The 23579-nt window shown below is 40.7% G+C and overlaps 1 protein-coding gene across 1 annotated transcript in view; it reads right to left on the bottom strand.

Moving 5' to 3' along the window:
* The window catches only part of EIF2B3 (eukaryotic translation initiation factor 2B subunit gamma), a 103228-nt gene that overhangs the window by 46789 nt on the left and 32860 nt on the right, over positions 1 to 23579 (bottom strand). Inside the window, exon 6 of the mRNA XM_076340328.1 lies at positions 4184 to 4273. Within this exon, the coding sequence (XP_076196443.1) occupies positions 4184 to 4273 (90 nt within the window). The remainder of the gene's footprint in view (positions 1 to 4183; positions 4274 to 23579) is intronic.

Below are 23579 nucleotides of genomic sequence, written 5' to 3'. Positions count from 1 at the left end.
TGGCAGAGCAGCTCCTGCAACACACAGCCAGTGCTCGCCTGTCTTCCCCACACCACAAAGCGCAGCACCTATAAGATCCTCAGGTTAGCTTTATTCTGAAAAAGAAAGTGTTTAGGAAAGAAAAGCTCTCGTCTGAATACAGGGAGATCAGATTTTTAACTGACCTCCCTCCCGTGCAAAGATGTGATCCAATTCGGCTGACTCAGTACATCTGCCAAACCAAGACCAACCTCAGCAACGCTAACTTCATTGATGCAGAAAGGAACCTGGGGAAGAACCAAAGGTCTCTGCAGAAAAAAAACCCAGGGATAGTTATAATCAGTGGAAAATTCAGCCCAAACAAGCTGCTGCTTGTTCACATTGAGGTCACAGTCCATGTTCAGATGGGATAAATCCAGTTGGTAGCAGGGTACAGTCCATGACCTCTTGTGAATCTAGCGGGAACAGACCCAGAAGTCGTTGGTGCCGGGTATCCACTGCGGATGCAGGGACGGAGATGCCCATCCCAGGGCAGAGCTCCGAGTGCTCCTACTGGCACCCCTGGGCAGAGGCTGCCAGTGCACTGGAGCTGATTAAGGAGCACTCAGATAATCAACCTGCCCCGGTGATGCAGGAGTGTGGAGAGAAGGGAAGGTGTAAACTCCAGCCACAGGGAATAACAAACTGCTAGGGGCAAGAATTTCTTCAGCTGTTCCCCAAGTCACTGTGGAACCATGAGCATTTGACCTAGGTAAATTCGGACAGGGTAGGACTGTCATACCCTCGAAGGCTCAATTTCACTAAGATGCAGTGTTGAACTACGGGATGAGAGATGGATGGAGATGGGGATTTTAACTGCCAAAATGCATTTTTTCCTTCTAGGAGAGGAAAGAGAAAGCACTTTCATTCCCCAAAAAATAAATTCCCCAGGTTTAAACAACATTAGGGGCGTGATATTTTTTATTTTTGTCTGGGGGGTTCCAATAAACAGACCATTTCCTCTGACTTGTATTTAAAAGCACTAGTGATCTCTGCTTTTTAAAACTCAAGAATTTGTTTGGTTTGCTATAGTGCAATAAAACTTCAGGCAGGAGAAGCTACTATTCAGTCCTTTTAAAGTAGTTCATAAAAATGTATTAAAGGACTATGAATGGAGTTACAGACTACCAAACAGTATTTTGACCTCTCCTAACATCCCCCATAGTAGAATGTCACTGCTGCCAAACAAACACTGATTATTCTCCAAACAATACCACCCAGAAAAGGAAACAAGTGCATAGAAAAATTAAGGGACCTGTCTAGTACCACAAAGCAAGACAGTGGCCGAGCTGATAGCAAAACCTTGGTATCATGACTCCATTCTGGAGCTGAACAATAAATTCAGCCTTTTTCCAGAGGTGTCATGTAACAAAGTTGTCCCAAACCCTAAAGCAAGATTCATATACTTGGACAAAACAAAGGCTTAGCCATTTCATGTTCTCTTTTCCTGTTTTCATATTAGTTGCTAGTGACTTTGGACTTTACATACAATGCATATATTAATCCAATCAAAGTGGAGGAATGCAATTTACCCTTACAGGTGCAGCTATATACAAACTACATTCACTTGGGGAGAGCTTGTTCTTGCCACATCTTTGCAGCTAAGCTGGGACTACACTGGGCTTTCATCCCATTTGAAGCAACAGATCCCACATACATAACCACATTAGTTTTCATGTAATTCTTTGACCTGGAAGTAATCATAATTTTCCTCTGCAAAAGAGTCAGCTATAGCCAGTTGTAGGATCTGAATTTTTTACTGCTGGGCAACATCTTTTCTGCTTTTGTATGTCAAAATAAAGTTTTAAAAAAAATGTAAATGCTTCACTGAGCTACAAACAATGAAAAAAGGTGTTCTGCCTGCCATCAAACCCCGCTGTTAAAATATTAACACAATGTAAATATTGTAATATTGAGGAAGTACACTGTGTCAGTACTTCCTGGCACCGTACAAGAGCTTCACTGTTCGCTTCAGTCCCTGCTGTTAGTTTTAAACACGCACAGCTTAAACAAGGCATCTGAGCTTCTCCAGTCCTGGTGTGGAACTGCAGAGAGACAAAATCTTACTGTAGGTTCTCTCTAGACTAAAAACCAAAGCATTAAAAAGAATCCTTAAACCCAAACAATTATGTATATGTCAGTACTTTTGAGGCAAAAATATTCCACGGGGTCTTTCAAAAGTCCTGGCATATTGCTGCCAAACATGGAACGATCTTCGGGTATGCACTGTCCTCCCCTTCCTCAGAGAAGAAAAATAAGCTGCAAATGCCCACCAATGCCAGGAACCTGAAAGCCCAAGTTATTCCTCATGGCAAAAGTCCCATTCCGCAGATTTGCCAGTTAAGCACTTTACTTGCAATTGACTCTCTCTCTCAATTGACTGAATAAGCAGCATGTGTGTAATAGAGAAAATGAAGCAGCTACCTGCCATTAGTAAACCAGATGTTGCTATCAGGTCTTAATTACAGCAGCTAGACAGCATTTCTTACATATTTGTCATGGAAGTGTCACAGAAAAGAAGCACAGCTTCATAAAACAGTGAAGACAGAAAGACCTCTCTATAGAAAACAAAAAAACAACTGGTCATAGTTGCGAAAAGTCAGTAGACTTGTTCTAGGGAGACCTGGGGGCAACTGGAGGAGTTCAGAGCAGGATTTCACTCTGCTGGCTTTGGTTAATACAAGGTAAAATGCCACCACTGACAAAGCCAAAGATCTCACCGGTTTCAATGGAAATAGCATAAAGCCTTGAAATCTGAAGTTACCACTATTTATGCTTAGAGGCCTCATTGTGTCACGCACTGTGGCATGTCTGACAAAGACTGTCCTTGTCCCACAGACCTAATGATCTAAATTCAAAACAGCATGAAATACCAGGAAAAAAGAACTGAATGTGTGAAATGTCTAATATTCCAGAAATGTGGATGGCTAGGATTTCAAGAAATGAGTTCTACATGTTGTATTATGACAAAAGAAAGCCGTAAACACCGCTTCATGCTACCACAGGAAATACAAGAAGTCCAAACTGTCACCGACTTTCTAAAATACACTGAATAAACAGCTTATTCCAGATTTAAATCATCTGCTGCTCCTGAAGCTTTCTCACCTTTCAGACATGTTCCCATACACAAACAGGAACTAAAATGACTTGTACAATGCCTCCATGTGCCAGTCACAGCATCGGATAAGCTTTATTCTTATGCATGGCAAGAAACTGCCCTGGGGGTTAACACAGATTTTCCACTTTAGCTCACTCACACAACCTTATTCCAGAAGAGCTTCTTCAATCATGTATCCAACTGCATCACCAGATTTGTATATGGTCAAGACTACCACAAATCCCCCTGCCCACCAATGTTTTTTCACATGTCAGTTTATGTGCTAAGGAAAAGCACTGTGAACACAACACTTAGTCAGCCCCTTTATTACTTATCTTACTTAAAAGGGGAGAAAAACTCTTGAGAACTCAGTGAGCATTCAATAGATGTAATGGGCATGAGAGCACTACAAAAAGTCTAGGAACAGGACATCATTCCAAAACTGAACTACTTACTGTGAGGGGGGTTGTTCATTTGTTTGTTTTTTAAAGATAAACAGGGGGGTTTTTTGGTCTGTTTCATGAAATATTATAGCTAAGATCCTTCTCTACTTCCATAAATGGATGTTTTTCTTACTCTCAGTGGGTGGTCTCAGAGTTTTGACAGAGGAACATCACAAGCTAAAAACATAGGATGCTACAGAGATAGCCCACCTGCAGTGGTGGTGGATGTGAAGGGAGAGAGAAAAGGTGATTGCAAAGGCCAAAACAGACTGTGGTGGGGGAAATCAAAGGTCAGAAATGTATTCACAGCTCTAACAATGGGGGAGCCCTGGTGAAACGAGCAGCCAAAAAGCACAGATACATTAGGAAAACAAGGGATGCAGAAATTTTAGCTTTCACTTATGCTGTTATTAGATTTAAAAAAAAAAAGTCTGAATAAGAAACTCAGACATAACACTTGGCATTCTTTTTAGTGTAGTTAAAGCATTTTGAAAACTCATGTCTTTTACATTTCTATTTTACGCTAGCCCATTTAATGAAACAAATCTTCCTTTAAAAGCTCTGGTACGAACCGTATGTCAATGCAAACACCTGCTACTGCCTTGTGTATTGCTTGGTTTCTTACCTGTTTTCTACAAGGAAGTCTACCACATATTTCTTCAGACAGTAGAGATGGGCATCCATCAGCCCTGTTCTGATGTGCATTCTGGGGTGCCTGGAAAAGAAAAAGAAAAGGAAAATCAGAGTTTTGCATGGCCATTTACAAGAGCTTGACTTTGCAATTAAGTCAGTAGACAGTGAAAAGTTTGCAAAGGCAGATCTGTTCCTTTCCACCTACTGCTGGATTAACAGAGGAGAACAGTGCAGGCTGCCATTATTAGACTGTGTCTATAAACTTACACCTGCTGGCCCTGGGCTGATTTGCTGCAAAAGAAAACACCTCCTCCAAGGAGTCATTACTCCTGCTACATCTTCTTATGTAAGTGGAAATTGCACATTACTGGGCAGGAAGCCAAAGTAATGGGCCCAGAGTGCTAAAAGTTACAGTGGGTAATGTCAGGGTACAATAATTCAAAGCTTCTGGCTAAGTGCCTGCCTTAATATGCAAGGCTGTGCATGTTCTGCTAGCAAACACAACACCACTACTGTACTTTTTCCAACACTTCCTGGAGGGGAATAGGAGAAGGAGATGGGGTCTTCTCACCTTTCCTATGCTACACGTTACAAATGACTGCCACAGCTCAATTACAAAGCATTTGCCTATCCAGCCCGGTAAGATGGAAAAGATCAGTAAAACTCCCTCTCATCGTTAGCCAAAAAATGGCAAACAGGGAAGACTTCGCTTTCAGACCAGTGGCAGGTTAGTATTTCAGAAACTCAGAAACCTCCAATAGCTTCAATATTTTAAGAACAAAGTTTTAAATCAGAAAGACTCATCAGTTACTTCTACTACTTCACTTTATGCATTCTCTGCTCTTAGATAGTGGAAACCGTTTTTGGAACCTGTCTCAAAGCAGCTGGATATTTCATGCCAATGTTACTTTCCCTTCCACACACCTGTAGCCTCATTTAAGAGCGTTCTGGCTGTCTGAACACTCGCCACTAGTTCTCAGGACAGAAAAGCCACAAGAATATTTAGCTTGTAAATTAAAAATGACAAAACACAACAACAGTCAGGGACTACACTGGGCTGTTCAAGAGATCTGTAATAGCCTCTGGACTGTGAGTGCAGTTAAGGAGAGAAATTTCAATCCACACCTGAAATTGTCCTGTTTTAATTTTTCCTCCTTTGATGCCTGGATTTCATAATGAAGTTTAAATGAACATATCTTACCAGTATATTCCATCCAACCTTCGCTTATTCTAGAACACGCGAAAATCAGATGTTTGTGATTATGATCACTTTTATTATTTAGTTAGCTCAGCAGAGGGATCACTTGCAACTTGGGCATGCATATACATATAGATATTAAACCAATACTAGCACACCGAATATTTAGTAACAACAAAGCTACCGAGAATATCAGGTGTTCTAGTAAGCCATTTTTCAGTGTCTTTCTCAATTAATGCATTGAACTACTAAAGTATTCAAGTCTTAAAATTTTATAATTTAGGTGGCATTTCTCAAGCATGCCATTCAATTCAAGCTAAGCATATTATTAACTATAACGAAATTCTTTAAGTCCCACTTGCAAAGGAAAGTTCCTATAATAGTAGTACAACACTTTGCAGTAAAGTATGTGGTACTAAAAAATGATATATGCACTTTCAGTAGATTACTTCATTAACAAAACATGAGCTCACCTAGCAATGCTCCAGTACTGATGTTATCAGTGGCCCAGATGTTGCTGTGGAAGTCAGCCCAAATAGCAGTGTTCCTTATGCAAAGAGGATAGGGAATCCACTAATTTTAATGCGGTCTTGCAGTCGGAAGTCAGCAGACTCCCTCCTGCTCTGCATCCTGAGGATGGTTTTGTGTATTTGTGAGAGGGAGAATTTTCATACCTTCTCTGAGAAAAAGGGCTCCCTTGTATTTATATTATGAATATAATAGTTTATTGAAATGGGTGAAAGAGACAAACGGAAAGAAATGGAGCAGGGAGGAAAGCTGGGAAAATGAACAAAACAATGGAACAAGGCAAGAAACGTAAAAAAAAAAAAAGAAATGGATGCAACATGGGAAGGAGAGGGAAAAATAGGAGGAAAAAAACAATTCTTAACTTGAAGATGACAAACAGGACACAGTTTCTTTAGTGCCAGAATGCCAGGCTCTTCTCTCCCTATTCAAGATCTACCACAACCCCCCTTAAACACAAGGCAGGGGAAGGCTGCAAGGGCTAGACATCAAGCAGAAGAGTGTAGAACAGGAACTCCTCCATAAATGCTGATGCTGTTGCCAGTGTCTGAGCGGCTTTCACACATCCAGTCTCCCCACCTGCAAACTGGAATAACACTATTTAGCTACACTGCAGGGTTCTGAGGATTTGAGGGCTGAAGTTTGTATCTGCATGCAAGTATTGTACCAAGTTTTTCTGTAGCTAAGCAACTTTATAACAAAGTTATACAGAATCAGTGCAAATGGACAGACAGTAGCACAGCGCTATCCTAGCTGCAGCTCTATCACACACAGAAAAACCACCCACAAAAACCAGCCAGACAAGAAGATGTACTGAAACGCCACTGAGTTAGCTCCAACGTAGAATATACTAACAATAACGGAACATCATGCTGGACAAGAGGGAGGTCCCACAGTGAAAATCCTCTGAAATACAGACCACCTAAGTGATTTGCAACAGAATAGTCCCATAGATTAATATTATAATCACAGCTTCAAAGGTCAAACAGGCAAGTTTGGGCACATGTATAAACAAAGCTGCGATTTCTGTAAACCAGGCTCAAGGAGAGAATAGCCACACTAAACCAGACTGATAAGAGCACTCTATCATAACAAGCCACTAAAGATGACGCTAATTTTCATTGACTAGTGCTTAAACCAGTTTATCTTCAGGTAAAAGCAAAGGAGCCAAATAATCTAACAGATAACAGCAAACTCCATCACCATTTCAAATGAGCATCTGGTTACTAATATCGAAAGCCACACTCCCTTCTCATGCCTCTGATCTCCCACTCCATCAGCTAATCTTTACAACATATGAAAAATGAGCCTGTCGTGAGGAACAGATGATACAGAGAGAATCGAATAACAAACAATGCATGTGCCTAGAGCTGACGCACCTAGGCTTATCATTCTGAGGGAGATAATACAAAAGGCTTTTAATTATATCATCAAAGCAAGGGAGAAGGTACTAGGAAGGGCTGGCCACAGATTGTTAAATGTTAATGAATACTGGGTTGGGTGGTTTATCAAACGAAAAAGACTGGATATATATCTAAGAGGGTCACCATTGAGATGAAAGTTGTAAGCCATTGTTGGAGCTCTTTAATGAGAGAGGAATGTCAAATGTGAACCCTCTAAGAATCATACCAATTACTAAATGAACTTTGGTTCAATCTAGCAAATGTAATCAAGCACAAGTCATTAAAATACATGGTAAAACTCCCATTGGCACTGCCACTATAGTGTCCATTATTGTTTGTGCTCCCATGCAAGGGAGGGGGCTACTCCCAGTTGTAAGCTCTGTGTGTTATGTTAAGTGATGGCAGATTTTAGCCCTAATGATGAGGCATGGAGGGCTCCCTGGCAGAAAGTCGACAATGAGGAGGCTCATAGAGATCTGTGGAGAAGTCAGGGAAAGATCAGCAATTAAAAGGGCAATTTCAAAGAATGCAATTTAATGTGTAAAATTAGCTTTTATTAGCACATAATTCCACAAAATCCTGACTCGGTATGAGAGTGCATAAAGGTCTGCAAGAGTCCTTAGAAAGGTCTGTGCCCGTAATTCCTGACACGCCATTGTGAAATAATAAGCAGTACTAACAGGATTGATGCATGCTTCATACATGGCATTGCTTTGAAAGCGGAGCCCGGAGCTTTTCTCTCCTTGATAACCTTTCTCAGGATTTCCTCCCACAGGGAAATCAACCACTGATAGAGCAAACTTCCCGTGTTTAAAGGCAAAGAGATGGACAATTGTTTCAACTGTAAGCTAATTAAGAGAGATTACCACCAAGAGCTGGAGGTTCAAACCAGCCCTGCACTCCCACTGACAGTGTGATAATGCCAGGCTGGGGTCAAAATCATAAATCTGAAAGGAGCACACACTATGCTTAAAGCCAAAAAGCCTCTCTACTAAGCATGGGATATTGCCACATTAACCTCACCACCTCACAAATAAACTAGCTGAGAAAGAGAAATCCCATCGTCTCTTTCCGTTTAAGTTCATACAGCTATGGAGGGAAAATATGAAGGTCTTTAATAAACTCAAGGACCTGAGGCTGTCCGTACTCTAACACTAATCCCAGCAATGACACAATAAAAATTCAATCATACCTGCTATTAACCTGGCTCCTGAACTGATATCTGAATTACATCCACTGTGGGCTTACGGGGTATTAGTTCATCTTCCTCCCCATCCCTCCAAAATCAGTAAATAAATAACAGCATGCTAAGTGCAAACTATGCATTCCACACTCATTTATTTTCTAATTAATTGCATATAGCTCACATAGTCCATGTAACCAAACAGTCTACCGCATTATTCCTAACCCCCACACTACATACCGTACTGTGTTCTTGTGTGAAGAAGCATGCCGTCCAGTTCAAACACACAGCGCTGACCCCTGACTGTCTGCATGGAGGTGGTGCTCTCATGTTGATACAAAGCCAGTGTACAGATCAACAAGAAGAGAAGTCTCACAGCAAAAGCTGCCAGACCACCTTTAATGTCTCAAGCATTCCTACTTTTAAAGGAAAAAAAAAAAAAAAAAAAATCCCTAAATTGCATTGCTCATTTACGGGACAGCTCTTGGCTGTAAACTCACTAATAATAAAAAAAGACCACTGTTACGATGGCTCTTCAAAAATCCCAGACACCTGATGACCTTTTTTTTTTATTTTTTTTATTTTTTTTTTTAAACACAGTGCTTTTGGCTAAAAAGATCCCAAAGCGCTTAGCCAAATGAATGTCCCCACTGTATCCCAGGCCTCCTTTGCCCACCAGTGAAATGCTGCCACCTCTGGGCTGAACCGCAGCAGCTGTAGCGGCGCAGGCCGGGACCCCCGCCTGCCTGCGGGGCCTCCTGCACCGCTCTGCCCAGCGCCCCTCTTCCGCCGGGCTTCAGAGGAGGGGGAGCGGAGTTTAATTAGAGGATGCTGCTTCTCGGGTGGAAAAATCAGTTCAGTTCTGGCTACGAGGAATACCTTGGTCATGCAAGAGAGCTGGCGTGGAGAGGAAAGGGGCACAGAAAAGCAATCATCCACTATTTCAAGATGGCATAGGCTACTACGAGGTGTCTTACAAAATGTGCCATGGGCCCTGGGTGACCCCGAACTCCGTTTCCCAGCTCAGAGGCACCCCCTCACTGTTTCCCTTCCTCTGGTTTTGTAACAACCTTATTTACAAAGACAGGAGGGTAAGACGCACTTTGGTCCCTTGAGGACCTGCCAAGGGAGGACACGCCACATCCGCAGCTTAACATCAGCTGCCCGGAGGCAGCTCTGGTAACTACCCACCGATCCATCCTCGCGGTCACTGCTTCTAAAGAGACACTGCATCAGGAATGGGAAGTACTTTCCAAATGAAAATGTTTTATTGATATAATGACCTAGGTTGCTTGAAAGCCTTCCGAATAATAAATATTTTTCATTTAAAACCTTCACTGTGTGCCATTTTTCTTTGTTGTGTTTTATTATTAATATACCCATGAGACTATAATACAAACTATGAACCTACTCCTGACAAAAACATGCTGAAAACTTCTTGGTAAAAGAACCAACTTTCATTGAAAGCCAAAGATTAAATCATTTTCTCTAGCATAAAGAGTATAGGTTAGCAGTCAGAACTCAGGATTAATATTTGTTCAAGGTCAGTAATGGTTTACAGTAAGCCAGTGTGACCTCCCATAGAAAAGAGTCGTTACCTTGGCACCAACACCATCCTGTAACGTCAACATCTCTCTTGACTTCGACGCTGAACAGTGAGGGTGCTGATGGCTGTGCAGCCAACTCATCCCATGACCTTATGTAAAATGTTTTTCTTCATCCTGCTTCATCTTCCCCATATGAAAACGAGAACAGTAATTCCTCACCCACTCCACGTCTGCAGAGCACTCCCTGGGGGGTGCACAGACACGTCACTGGATGCACGTGCATCCCCCTGGGAGCACGCCAGACAGCTGCTGGGGAAAGTGTTTCCCTAAACTTGGTTTTAAGGGTCTTCTCTGCCATAGTGAGTGCTAACAGCTGTAGGAAATAAAGCAGGGGCCGGGCTCCCCACAACCCCCCTGCCCCTTTCTCTCTTTCCCTGTCCTCCACTGAAAATACAGAGAAAATGCTAATATTTTATACTAGACACTTTTATACTAGACTTAATCTGCTAGAATACCTCAATTGCTATGTAGAAACTGGGAAAGCAAAAGCGAGAGACCGAAATGATAGTAAGTCCGGAGTTTGGTGTGAACAGAAGAGAATACACTGCAAAGGAGGGTGGGGACTGCCAGAGACATTATTAATAGGTTTTACTCTTGAGCTCTGGCAGCTACTTGTTCTATACACAGAGGAAAAGGATTAATCAAGCCTTGCACGTAAAGGTTGTTTCTATGGTGTGCCAAAATATTTAAAGCAGTATATACAAAGTGTAAGCCTTATTATTATACACATTCAATGTAATCATCTTACGCTACAGTTAAGGCCAGGATGACAATAAAGTAGATTATTGTGCACTATAACCAATTCAATTCCAACACAACGGGACATGGCTTAGTCACTTGGTTCAGATCTGGTATTTGAGCTTATTTTCCTTATGCCGGGCTAAACTGTGATTTAAGAGATTTAATCAAGCTTTGGGAAATGCTTTCTTTGCTAAAGAAGGAGAAAGAACTAAAAGTCTGCACCTGGCAATCCTAATAATTTCCAATTTTCAGCTCATTTTGCTTCCTGCTTCATGGAAATTCACCTTAGTAAATAATTGTTCCCTAAAATCACCAGGGCTGAAAGGATGACAACACGTAAGAGGAACAAGTTTTAAGCAAACAACTGAAGCTGGAGGATTGTACAGAGGCTACTGAAGAACAGCAGCTCCTGCTGATCCCTCCTACGCCAGTTCCCAAAGGGCTAAGCAGTAGACATATGATATATTTTCTTAAATCAAATAATTACAGTAAATGCATGGGAAACAGTGCAACTGAATACTAGGTCAAAGCTGTAGGTCACTAGCAATATATAGCTTAAACACAGCAAGGCTGCCACAATTTCTTTATGTCACTGGCCTAGACTCAAAGGCAAATAAAACGTTACTCAGAAGCATGACTGGCTGATTGCAGCCTTGCTCAATAAGGCTCCAAAGACCTTCTGTGCCTCTCAGGTGAGGAGGGTTTTACTAGTGGCTAGAACTTAAAATCTATGATCTGCAAAACTTTGGGATTTAAGGTAATCACATACCTTTGGACTACTAAAGCACACAGGCAAAAAGAAATCCCCCTTCTCCTGACCTTAAATTCCAAGTAAAAGCAGAAGTGGAAAAAACAAAGTGGAAATAAGCATCATAAGCATTTCCTTTTATTTTACAGGGCCCAGAAGCAGGACAAACTGAAGCTGTCACACATACCTTTGGATTTCCCATTGTGAGTAGCCTTCCAGGTACTTCATGAAAACCACCTACTTCTGCACCATCAGTTTATTAAAATTAAAAATCCCTCTTTAAACCTGTTACTGTGCATAGGCCACACCTGATCACTAACTTTCCTTTGCTAGGATCTTCGCTTGACAGGCAAATGGGCTTTTACGACAGAAGGCATGTGTTTATGAGTCTGTCTTTAGAAGATATTTGCATTCAGAACAGTTACATTTCATGGGACTGGAAAACAGCCTGACAAGAGTCCGACAGCAAGTCATTAGGGTTAGAAGGAAGAACAGAAGGAGAGAAGAAAGAAAAGAGCAGTACCTGTTGTGCGTTAGACAAAGCAGTGTCCAGCTCCCTCCAACACTTACAGTCTAAACAGCAAGAAGACATGAGTTTTGAATCCAAAGAAGGGAAAAATTCAAGTGTTATGGTTTAAATTACCAAAACCTACCCAAATCCAGCCCATGTAGGATGTCCTCTGCAGTAAATCTGGCAACGTTCATTTCCTTCATCTACCATAAGCAAATTATACTTGGCTCCTGCTCCTCGAGGATCTGTAGCTTCCTTAGCTGGTGCTTTGACCTGTGTTTCCTTTTGATTTCCCCCCGGAATCTACTGCTTCTGCCTCACTTTTGATTCATGATAAGGTTTTACAGTTGTACCTATTCACATCTCAACTCCACTGAAACCTGGACACTTTAGCATTTGGTAACACAGTAACCACACTTCGTCCTGACAAGACCCCAACAACTGTAAGTGTCAAATACTTAATCAATTAATGAAAACAGCTTTATCTCTGGCAGAAATTCAAGTGGGCACAGAACTTGGCTCTGCCGCCAGTGCAGAGGGAGCCTGGCTGTGACTGCCAGGACACAGGCTGCTCCACATCTCGGCAATGCTGAATGGGTACATAGAAGAAAAATACCCTTTTAGGGGAAACTACGCTAAGGTATCAGCAGTCAGACTTGATGAATCCTGCTTCCCTGCAGCAAAACAGAGGGGTTTCCCGACTTGGCTACTGAAGTCATGACTCAGCCCATGTATTCAGATACATCCTCAGACACATGCTAGCCCGGATTTAGGGCAACATCAACCTTGAGCCACGAGATTTCGGGACACACAGAGCCGTCAGGGCTCGGGGCAACATCAGTGTTAAGAGTACAGCCCAATTCTGTAGTGAAGAAATACCCCAAGTGATAGGAACACCACACAAGAAACAGAGATACTTGCGTTCTTTTTCAGTTTAAAAGAACCTATACTATTTAATTTATCAGCTAATATTTTGACACATATAAAAGAACTTCATTAAAACAAAGCCTTAAAATTAGAAAACGTAGCATTCTTTTTGCAGAGTGACAGCAGAATTTAAAACCAAAGGAGAACTGAAGTCAGACTGAAGCCACCTGCAGACATCTCTCGTCTTTTCAACCCAAAAGAACTTTATGATTAATTCTTTTAATAGCTAACTGGCATTTTACAAAACACCATTAGAAATACCATGGGATGATGAACGTAAGGATCAAAAAAAAAAAAAAAAAAAAGGAAAAAAGACAAGACACAGAAAATCTATTGTTACCACAAGAAGAGCTTAACATCCACCCAAAGTCCAAATTTGCATTTTTTTAAACAAGTAATTACAGTGGTTACAACCACACTGGATTAGTTTCTGGTTACACCAGATTACTCATGATTTAAAATTTCCAGATTGGTTAATAGCTGTAACAGAAGTTGCTGCTTCATATTACTATAAGAAACTGAGCTTACACCTAAAATGCTTTCAGGAGGGTGCTAAAGTTTGAGCACTACAGCATTAAGCCCAACTGAACAAAAACGTACACTGCACTGAGGACAGAGCTGGATTTCCAAAAATCTTTCTCACCTTTCACCCATTACTTGGACCTGAGTAACAGCCTAAGGTTGGGCCGGAGGAATTTCACTCCTTTTGAACAGTGATAATATGGCAATTAGAATAATGCAGAGGACAGAAGAAAATCCTGGCGAATTCAATGCAGGGAGACGGTACTTTGAGCAGTAGGTCAACTTCCTTCCCTGGGATGGTTACTGCTGACTGAGAAACTTCACGCAAACAAGAGTGCTGTTCCACACAGCCCAGCATATGCTAACTCACTTCATACAGTAGGTAGGAGCTGCCTTTAGAATAAGTAGGAGACAGTCACTGTTCATTTAAAACAAACAACTAAAAAAAAAAACCAACAAAAAAAAACCCCACCCACGTTCTTGAAGGAAAAGCTGTCTGGACAGTTAATAAGACACTGCTCATCTGTGTACTTTCACAATTTAAATACTAATATTTTTTTTTTTTTTTTAGCTGCAGTTACAAAGTCCAGTTTTTGGCCAAAATTAGCAAGTATTTTATTGCTGTGATAAGGAGACATCAGCACACTACTTCTCTGGAGGCAGTGTGGCTTAAGCAATGAAATAGATAGGAGAAATGTCATTAATCTAGACTTCAGTGGTCCCTAACAGTGAAAGCAGTGGTAGAGAACCATTTTCACCACTGATCACAAGCTGGTATTGAAAAGCAAGAGAGAAGACAGCAACTGAAACCTCTGTTGCTTATGCCACCTGGGGTAGCGAGTTAAACTTCACAGCCTAGAAGCAATAAACTGGCTACGGCAAGTAACAGAGTTCAGATGCCTCCATAATTTGCTCTTAGAACAGCTCTCTGTACAAAGACCAGAATGGCAACAAATCCAATCCTTTTCCTTTACAAGGCTAAACCCATGGTAGGACAATTTCCTCATCTTGAAACACTTAGCCTAACAGAAAGAAAAAGAAAATGGGTAGTGGATGACCTGAAGATTATCATTTACAGTCTTAAGGCAACCTCAAATACTATTAAAACAAAACAACTTCTATTCCCTTCTTGCTTGGAAGAGACTGGGACTATTCCATCTGTGGTTGTGGACTGTTTCAGTATTATCCAACTGCATAAACGAAACTAGTGTCAAAATTAAGTTTTAAATGGCTTGAGGTTTATAGGAATTAAAGAAGGAAAAATTAAATTTGAAACTCTGCTTGTTTACTAGCACTAATTAAATATGCCAGATTTCTGGGCAAGCTTCCTAGCCTGTGGCTACTACGTTACTGGCTTGTAAAACAGTCAACAAGTACATGAGTACAAAGCACAAACACAATAACAGAGATTTCATGTACAGTCCTGCCCTTAGTTTATAAAGAAAAAATGTATTAGAAACAATCTGTAACTATAAAGACCTGTGCTAACCCTCTACACTATATTAGTAATATAAAAAAGGGCCAAGTCTACAATGGTTGCTTTTGCGGAGAACAGTTAAAAAAAAAAATCAGAGAGAGGTAAGAAGCAATAAGCACAACTAAAATGAACAGGAAGCCTTAAAAGACTAGTTTACTTCTAAAAATCCCGTGCTTCTGGGCTCTGCTCTCAAAATAGTTTGCTATTAAAAATAAAAGGGAGTTTTTGCACTTCAACAGAAGTGGGTCTGATTATTCACACCACGGAAGCTGCCCTCCTCACAAATAGTAGATTATTGTATTGGAATTCACTAGAAAATAGGTTTATTCTGAAGAGCTGGAATTTCACATTTAATGGGAGCAAGGGCCATATCCATAATTGTACGGTCCATTTAGACTCTAAACTCTTAAGACAGGTACTATCTTCGCGTACGACATTTTAAAGGAACGAGCACAATGAGCTCATAGTCTGTGAGGAAGCTATAAACCAACCAAGAAAGGACAAACTAAAGCCAGCCTCAGATAAACGGAGCCTCTGGAGATTGCTCATCTCGGCACGCAGCTGAAATGAAACAGAATAAAATGCAGTGGTGCCTGCATCATCTCCAGGTAGGTAGGGGCAGGAGAAGGTGGGACAGTAAGATCCCATGGCCTAAATGCTGTTCTTTGCACATCCTTCTTTCAGGAAAACCTCCCAATTTATTTTCCCTGGCTGAAGCAGCCATTTCACAAAAGCAGCAAACAATTCTTAATGAAGAAACACTTGAGGACAATTTGCTGCCTTGACAGCTTTAAAATGAACAGCCTTTCACAGCAACTCAAATTAATGCGTGTTCCCACTGTACAGTAGCCTTGCTCAGCCTTAAGGAAACCAGGAATTATGCTTCAATAAAAATTCAGCCACGCAAATATTCTGCTATAAAAAGAGGCATAAACATATAACTCTCCAACTTCCAGAGTCACGTACATGAGGCAAAGGGAAATGACATAAAAATAACTAGGTTTTTGTTTACATCTCAGATTTACAAGAGCAATTCCAGAAACTAAGTTCTTCCACAGAGGCATTGATTTAATTAGCCTGCATAGCACGCTTTATTTGTATTTGGACCTCTGACGTACATTAATAAAAAAGAAACAAATATACAATGGATACATACAAAATAATTTGCTAAACTTTTTCTATGCCTAGGTGCAGGTAAGAATTCTCGAACACACTTTCACGGGCTCTTCCTTACTTGCAAATGATCCTTTTTCAATGTATACAAAACTATGTATGTTTTCAATTAAAAACGTGACTGATCAATTTGATCATATATTCTTGCAAACCAGCCAAAAATCAAATACAAACTGAAGCCCCGAAGGAACTTCTGGAAGTACAAACCATACAGCACAACAGTTCTACTTCTGGCAAGGAGAATTACCTCTCCTTTTGAAACAAAGGTAGAAGTGACAGCAGTGTGTAAAAATAAGCTGTCATTCAGCAATGAAATAACTACATTAATGAACAATACTCAGAAATAATAAAAAAATGTAACTGGTGAACATCTCGGCTAAGCAAGTAAGCACAAAATGATCAAGTAACAGCAGAGCACTTGCTTCTTACTTCTTAATAACTCTTAATCTCAATTTTGGTTCTTACTATTCAACCAGCTGAGAAAATTAGCTCCTCAGATGGGAGCACAGGATTGTCTTCAGGATACAAACAGTGGCAGTGAGGGTGACATTTTTGCTTAAGATAACAAACAGGACTACTAAGAATGGGTTCTCATACACTTTTTTCACTGTATTTTGATCCGCATTAGTACAGACTTTCTCTAGTTGTCCTTCCTCGTGTTAGATTTAAAAGCCAAAACATCCCAGAATTTGGGGAATAAATATTTAACTGTGAGTAAGAAGATATTATCCACTTCTGGAGATAACATGCAAGTTTAAGACAGTGCCTACCTGCATGGAATACTTCCGAAGCTCAGCAACTTCTCTTCTCCCCATAACTTCACCTAATTCTCCATATCTGTGGCTCTACTCAGCCTGCAGCAAGCAGGGATCAATGATTTAGACCAGTAAACTTACATTTAGAAATCAGATCAGCCTTTACAAAGATATGGCCCCAACATCGTTCACTTGCATGCACTGCAGTTGTCCTTGACTCTCCGCCCACATGCACAGCACACATTTGGTTGTGGCCTTAAACCACTACAGTGCAGCACACCTTCCCACAATCCCCATTCATTTCAACTGTTTACGTGCTGAACAGCTCCATTCAGCTTTCACCTCTTCACCACGCAGTAACTTTTCAGGCACTAACCAATGATGAAAAACATTCATCAGCTACATGTCAGCATATCTAGAAACCTTAGGAAACAACAGTATCCTAAGATATCGAAGATATTTCCATTGAGACTTGAATTAACACTTACAGCCAGTTTTCTTACTGTCATTGTAGGAGGAGCCAAAATCAGCAGTAGTGACACAGGCACATGGCAGGTAAAAGACCGAAGCCTTCCAGAAGTCCTCAACAGAACCTGTGAGTCACCTGCACAGGGGACTCAACATGTTTTGGTTTAGGAAAGTTAAGAAGTCAATGGACTGAAAGAATGTCAAGCAAAACTAGCCTTTACATTATTGTGCTGCAGTCTGCTATGAGCTTTGTCACTTCAAGACTCGCACTCAGAACTAAACACTTTTTTCAGAGATGCACAAGTTCATATCCTTGCATCTGCTGCCTTCAAGATGGTGAATCAATCAGTCATGACTTCAAAACACAGAAAGGAAGGAACAGGTAAAGTGACAGATTTCTTTGCAGCAGGTTACTCAGCTGTGCTTCAGCTCTGGTGTTTGGCATTTCTGCTGTTCGTGGCATTCTTGACTTACGCGTTCATTGTATCTTCATTTATGCACATGACCTTCATGAGGCCACTATTTAGCAGGGCAGTATCCCTTGTTTTATTACCAGAACTCGTCATTCAGAAAACATTAACTCTTTCTCTTCATGCATAAAATTTTAACAAAAAAGTGAAGAAGCAGATCACACACAGCAGCCCAAATCAGCTCAGATCTTTTAAAGCAGATCACTCATAGGAAATTGTTGTCACGCTTTAAAAATGTTTAGGAGAAATGAAAGCAGTTAGTCTTTGGAGTGATTGCCTTCTAAAGGGAATTACTTTTCTACTGTGAAAAGTATGCTATTTGAAGAACTATAAGAGATTAACTCTTGTTTGATATTTGCATTTTGTTGGAACCGGAAAGTGCTGACCAAAACTATACATATGGGTAACAAAACCACAATTCTTATCTCAGAATTTAAAAGCTGCCATCAGGTGGCCAAACTGGCAATGGAAAGCAGCAAACGCACGCAAGAATTAAGAAACATAAACATCACATTTTCCCATTTATCCAGAGTAATATGGACCTGAGAAAGCCTCGACGATACTACTATTTCTGCACCAGAACTGGCTCCTACCGAGTCCTTCTGGTACTTCCACGGCATGCCCTGAGCCCCCGCAGGACTCGCTAGCTCAGGAGCTGCTCTGCCCGCCCAGCCTGGCCCTGGCAGCAGTACAGCCACTGGCATGTTAGCTCAGGTGCACTGCTACAAGCTGTGCCAGACTCAAGCCAGCATTTGTAAAACCAGTTCCTGCGCACGCAAGGAACCGCCTATCTACAAATTTGATCGTGTACACTCAGGAGTAGTGGCTTGTTAATGCAAAAGAAAACATATTTCATTTTTCACTGTATGTCCAGTGCTTTTGTATGAAAAACTGGAGAATGAGTACATTGAAAGGAAATTGGAGACAGTGGAGTGATAAGAATAGCAGCACATAACAACGTAACACACAATAAACTATACAATAATACATTTAAATACTACTGGCGTCTGACATGCAGAAATGCAAGTGCTGAAACTGAAAATCTGGGTTTAAACATGATCTGTAGCTCATGCTGTACGCAGTGTTACATCAGCTGCTTCCTGCAGGTTGTTTTAACAAGTAATATTCTGATTCTAAATGCAGGAAAGCCAACAGTTAATACCCTGTATTCAGAGCAGCATTTTACATTTACAGCAGTGACATAAACATTCATGAGTTATGCCCCTATGAGACAGGAAAGTAATACTGCGTTCATTTTAAAAAGTGAAGAAAATATGAGACACAAACATTAAGTGGCCTTCTCAAGGCCACAAAGCCAAGTAGAGAAGTGAGATCTCTTTGTATATTAATTACAAGACATTCTTAATGCAAACAGGTGATAGCACATCGATCCACATGTTAACTTTTACCCTTTCCAGCACCAGATCACCTGTAGAACAAGAGAACTCTTCCTCTGTAAACAGAAAGGTTGCTTATTTTAATGGTTCTCTATAACAATCAAACAGATTAACATTTCTATTTTTTTCCAAAGACAAGAATAGATTACTGAGAAGTAAGGTCAGATAACTTTTCTGCAAACCCTTTAAGTCAACAGTTGTCCAGGACATGAGAAATCATTTCTTACCCCAGGCACGAGGTTATCCCTGTCACATATGAAAGCCTGGAACCTGTATAACATCCCTAGTATCATAACGTCTTCTTTTCAGTTGAAAAACATCAAGGGCATTGCAAAAAAATGCCAAAGCCTACTTTTTTTCAGGTTGCTTCCTTCATATAATAACACAAATCAGAAAACACCCAGAATCCTGAGTTCTAGAGCTACACTATCATGGGGTACATCTAAAACAAACACATGCAAGAGAGATATTCCTTAAACCTGAAATAGATTTTCTCAAAGGGCAAGATATAGAAAAACATATAGAAAAACAAGCACTAATTTGTGTCACTGATCTATCCCCTCAATAGCCAGAGGCTACTTTTAACTACACTGACTTAACAAAGGAATCTAAATTGTATAAATCAACGTCTCAATTAACATTTTGTTTAGGAAGAGTTACGGAAGAGAAACAGAATTTAATCATTTGCTAGCACAGTGGCTCCAGAGGTCTGGGAGCGAGTGCAAGAAGAATGGAGTTGAATGTGGGAAGGGTCCATTATTCTTTCAATAGCGTCTGGTGCTGCAAAATATGTGCTTGCATACTTTCCTACTTGAAAAGCTTAAGTCTTCAGTAGCTCCTTGGTCTGGGAAAATGGCAGGCACCCAAATGCTAACCCAGGGATCTAGGAAGGAGATCTACCTGAAGAACAATATTTTTCAAGTGGCCTTAGAAGTGAAAAATGGCCATAAAGAGAAGTCTGATTCCCAAGGGATTTTATTCTTTGTGTCTGGCTGCTGTTCGTCAGGTGCCGTTCCCCGCACGCATACCCAGCACATTCTAATGCAAGAATGGAGAGAGGGCCTCTCTGAAAATAATCACACTTGCTGAAAGACCTGCCCCGCATAAATATCTCTAACAACAGTACAAACAGAAATCAGCCTTCTTGCCCGATACTTTAGTTGAAATTTATGGCACTGCTGGCCGTGATTGTTATTACTATTCTACCTGGCTAAGGCTCAAAGTCACAGAAGTGGGAATTTCAGAGGTATTTTCAGAAATGCTGTAGCTCATTTGCGGGGAAAAAAACTGACAAAAAAATAAATACCTAGTTCTAGAAATTCTGTACCCATACATTAGTGAACAAAGCTATATATTACACATATATGCACACATGTATGAACACATGTACCATAGAGACGGGACAGAGAAGTTGGGGACACACACGGCCTCTGAAATGATATTTAATGCTACACCTTGGGAATAATAAAGCAAAGAGGAAAAAAATAAAATCAAAGGGAATACTGAAAGACAGTCTCTTGTGCTCTTGCAAATATCACCAGCTGCCGGAGGATTTATACGCAGAAAAAATACAAGTTGAGCTTTAACTTGAATTTCCCTTGCTTTCTTACTGGTTTGCTTCCAACCCTCAGAGTTTAATTAAAGTCCATCAGCCAAATTTTTTCTGTCTGAAGGCCCTAAATTATTCCCTTTTTAAATCTCTCTGTATTGACTGACCCAGATTTTTCAAAATCTTGAGCTTCCACTAACCTGAATTATGAATACCACCCCCCCCCCATGTTTTTTTTAGAGGTTAAAGGGTTTCAAGATGATCGACCCAAGTAATACCAACAGCTATTGTTGGCCAGTATGCAGGTACATGTAAGTTATACTTAGAATGAGTAATTGTGCAAGATATAGCATTCTGCATTGCCAGTTCACATATCAAGGTCTAATAGCCATCTCCTCTTAATTCCTAACAGAGTATTTCATATTTGGTGACTGGGGAAGGAGAGAGTCCTGTAAGAAATCTCTAAGACAAGTGGATAAGAGGTTTTACTGCATATAAAAGGAATCTCTATCTAATCCTCTCTAGCTGAGGAAATGGTGCAATAAATTTGATGAAGAAAGGAAGGATTTAAAGCCAGAGAAAATTAGGATTTCTCAAAGCAGAAACATAGAGGACATGCTGCCCTTAGGAATAGATCTCTGCTCTTTACTCGATCTACCGGAAGAACTCCCGGGGAGCACGTCTTAGCAAGAGAAAGGAAAGTTTGCTATGCTCTTCATTTCCTGTGTAATTCCAGAAACTGCCAGCACAATGCTGTTTGGGGAGAACCACACAGCGGCTATTCAAGAGGGAATTCAGCATTGTATTCTGAATGAATGGAAACATTTTGAAAGATATATGTTTGCTGCGAATAAAGTAGAATGCGAACTCAGTAAGGATCGTGGGCACACATACCTTCAACCAGCTAATTGTATATTCTGACTCTTTCCATTATGACTTTCACAATATTCTTAGCAGTGCTAAACATCCCAGTAAATCATCCAGGTTAGAGTTCACAGTAGCCATGAAGTAAGCGTAATAAATCTGCACTGAAAATATTATGCAACTACAGTTCAATTGATACCACGTGTAGCTAATTTTAATAGAGAGGCTATCACTTTTATGTATCCCTGCAAGTTAGTGATTTGGGATCTCACAGACCAGGACGAAGGAAAGGCTCTTCAAAGTAAGGATTTTTTAGAATAAACTAGATGAATGGTTCCTTGCAAAAATCCCAAGGGTATTTCCCTCCAGCCCACTGCAAAAATCTTCTGCTAAGTGTGACAATTTAAAGGATTGGGGGGAAAAAAAGAAAAAAAAAAAAAAAAAAAAAAATCAGTAATGCAGAACTGATTTGGTTCCAGTAGAGGAACCACAAACTTTGGCTGGGCTTGGGAGCCAGGACCTCAGCCCCAAGCAGAATCAGACCTTTTAACTGAAGAGGAACAGTCACATGCCTCATTTCACCCTTACTTTGCTTTAAACTAGGCTGTTTCCTTCTCCCCCCCCACCGTATTCCACATTGGCTGATAAATTCCCCAACGGCGGGTGTTAACTAACTCCGCATTCCAGTCTGCTCTGCGTCATGGAGTTCCACATCCCGCTGATGAGGAACACATGGCGGACATGTGGTAGGGGAGAGCCTGACAGTGCTCGCACAAGCAGGGATAACTCCTCTGACCTTTGGCTTTTTTTTCCTCTGTACCATCCCAATGGCACAGTAAGGAGTCTGTGCCCCTCTGTCGCGTACTGGTCATTCTGGGATCGCTGGACACAAGCTGAAACCCTAAGATTTCAACAGGCAGCTCTACTGAATACACACTATGGCTGAAAACGTATGTTAAAAGCAAGTAATTGATCATTCTGTGTCTTGGCCCTAACCAGACCATTCAGAGGAATATTTTGATCATACAGATTACATCTGGATCAACTGAGGTAAATACATCACAAAAACAACTGGTGATGGCTGCATTTCCCATCAACTCCGTGAAATAAACTAACTCACAGAGTTGCTAAAAACTACACAGTGGCAACTGCCTTAAATTTTTAAGACATCTTTCTAAAACGAACAGACCATTTGTCATCTTTTCAAGACCCAAGCCTGGCTTAGAGTAGCAATGAGAGAGATTCAACTTCAGTATTGTCCAACCTGATGACTCATGCAGAGCACTGCATTTACCAAGTCACATGGACTCAAGGGTGTCCAAGCAATACAGTCAGCTCTTCCTCCTTTGAAACCTCCGAAAAGTAAAACCAAATCACAGGCTAAGTGTTGGTCCGAGACCGCAGCAGACAGACAAATGACTAATGATGATCCACGCAACACACATTTACTGACGATTAGAAACCAAATGCTGAGCCTCATGCTCTCTGCTTTTAGTCTTATGCGTACTGAAACACTGGCAAGAATCTTGCAGTAAAATTAAACCCATTGCCAGTAAGTCTTTCTATAGCTACATTCAACAGGAGTCATTGCTAATATTCCAGATTCTAAGATTCATGACCTCTTACCTGTACAAGCTGTCAAGACACGGCATGACCTTTCTTTTATAAATAGGACCTGGATATGTTGTACATTCCTTTCAACCCCCCCACTGAATGAATAAAATAACACAGCAGCAGCAAAACACAAAATCCTGTGGAAGCAACAGTATTAAAATCAGTAATAGCAGTATGTTCATTAAAATATAAAGTCAATGTCTCATGAACTGCTTTGATAGTATGTTCACGTTTATTGTACAAGCATAACACATAA

Source organism: Aptenodytes patagonicus, chromosome 5 (genome assembly GCF_965638725.1).
Source record: "Aptenodytes patagonicus chromosome 5, bAptPat1.pri.cur, whole genome shotgun sequence".
NCBI classification, from domain to species: Eukaryota; Metazoa; Chordata; class Aves; order Sphenisciformes; family Spheniscidae; genus Aptenodytes; species Aptenodytes patagonicus.
This window is presented reverse-complemented; position numbering and strand designations above follow the sequence as displayed.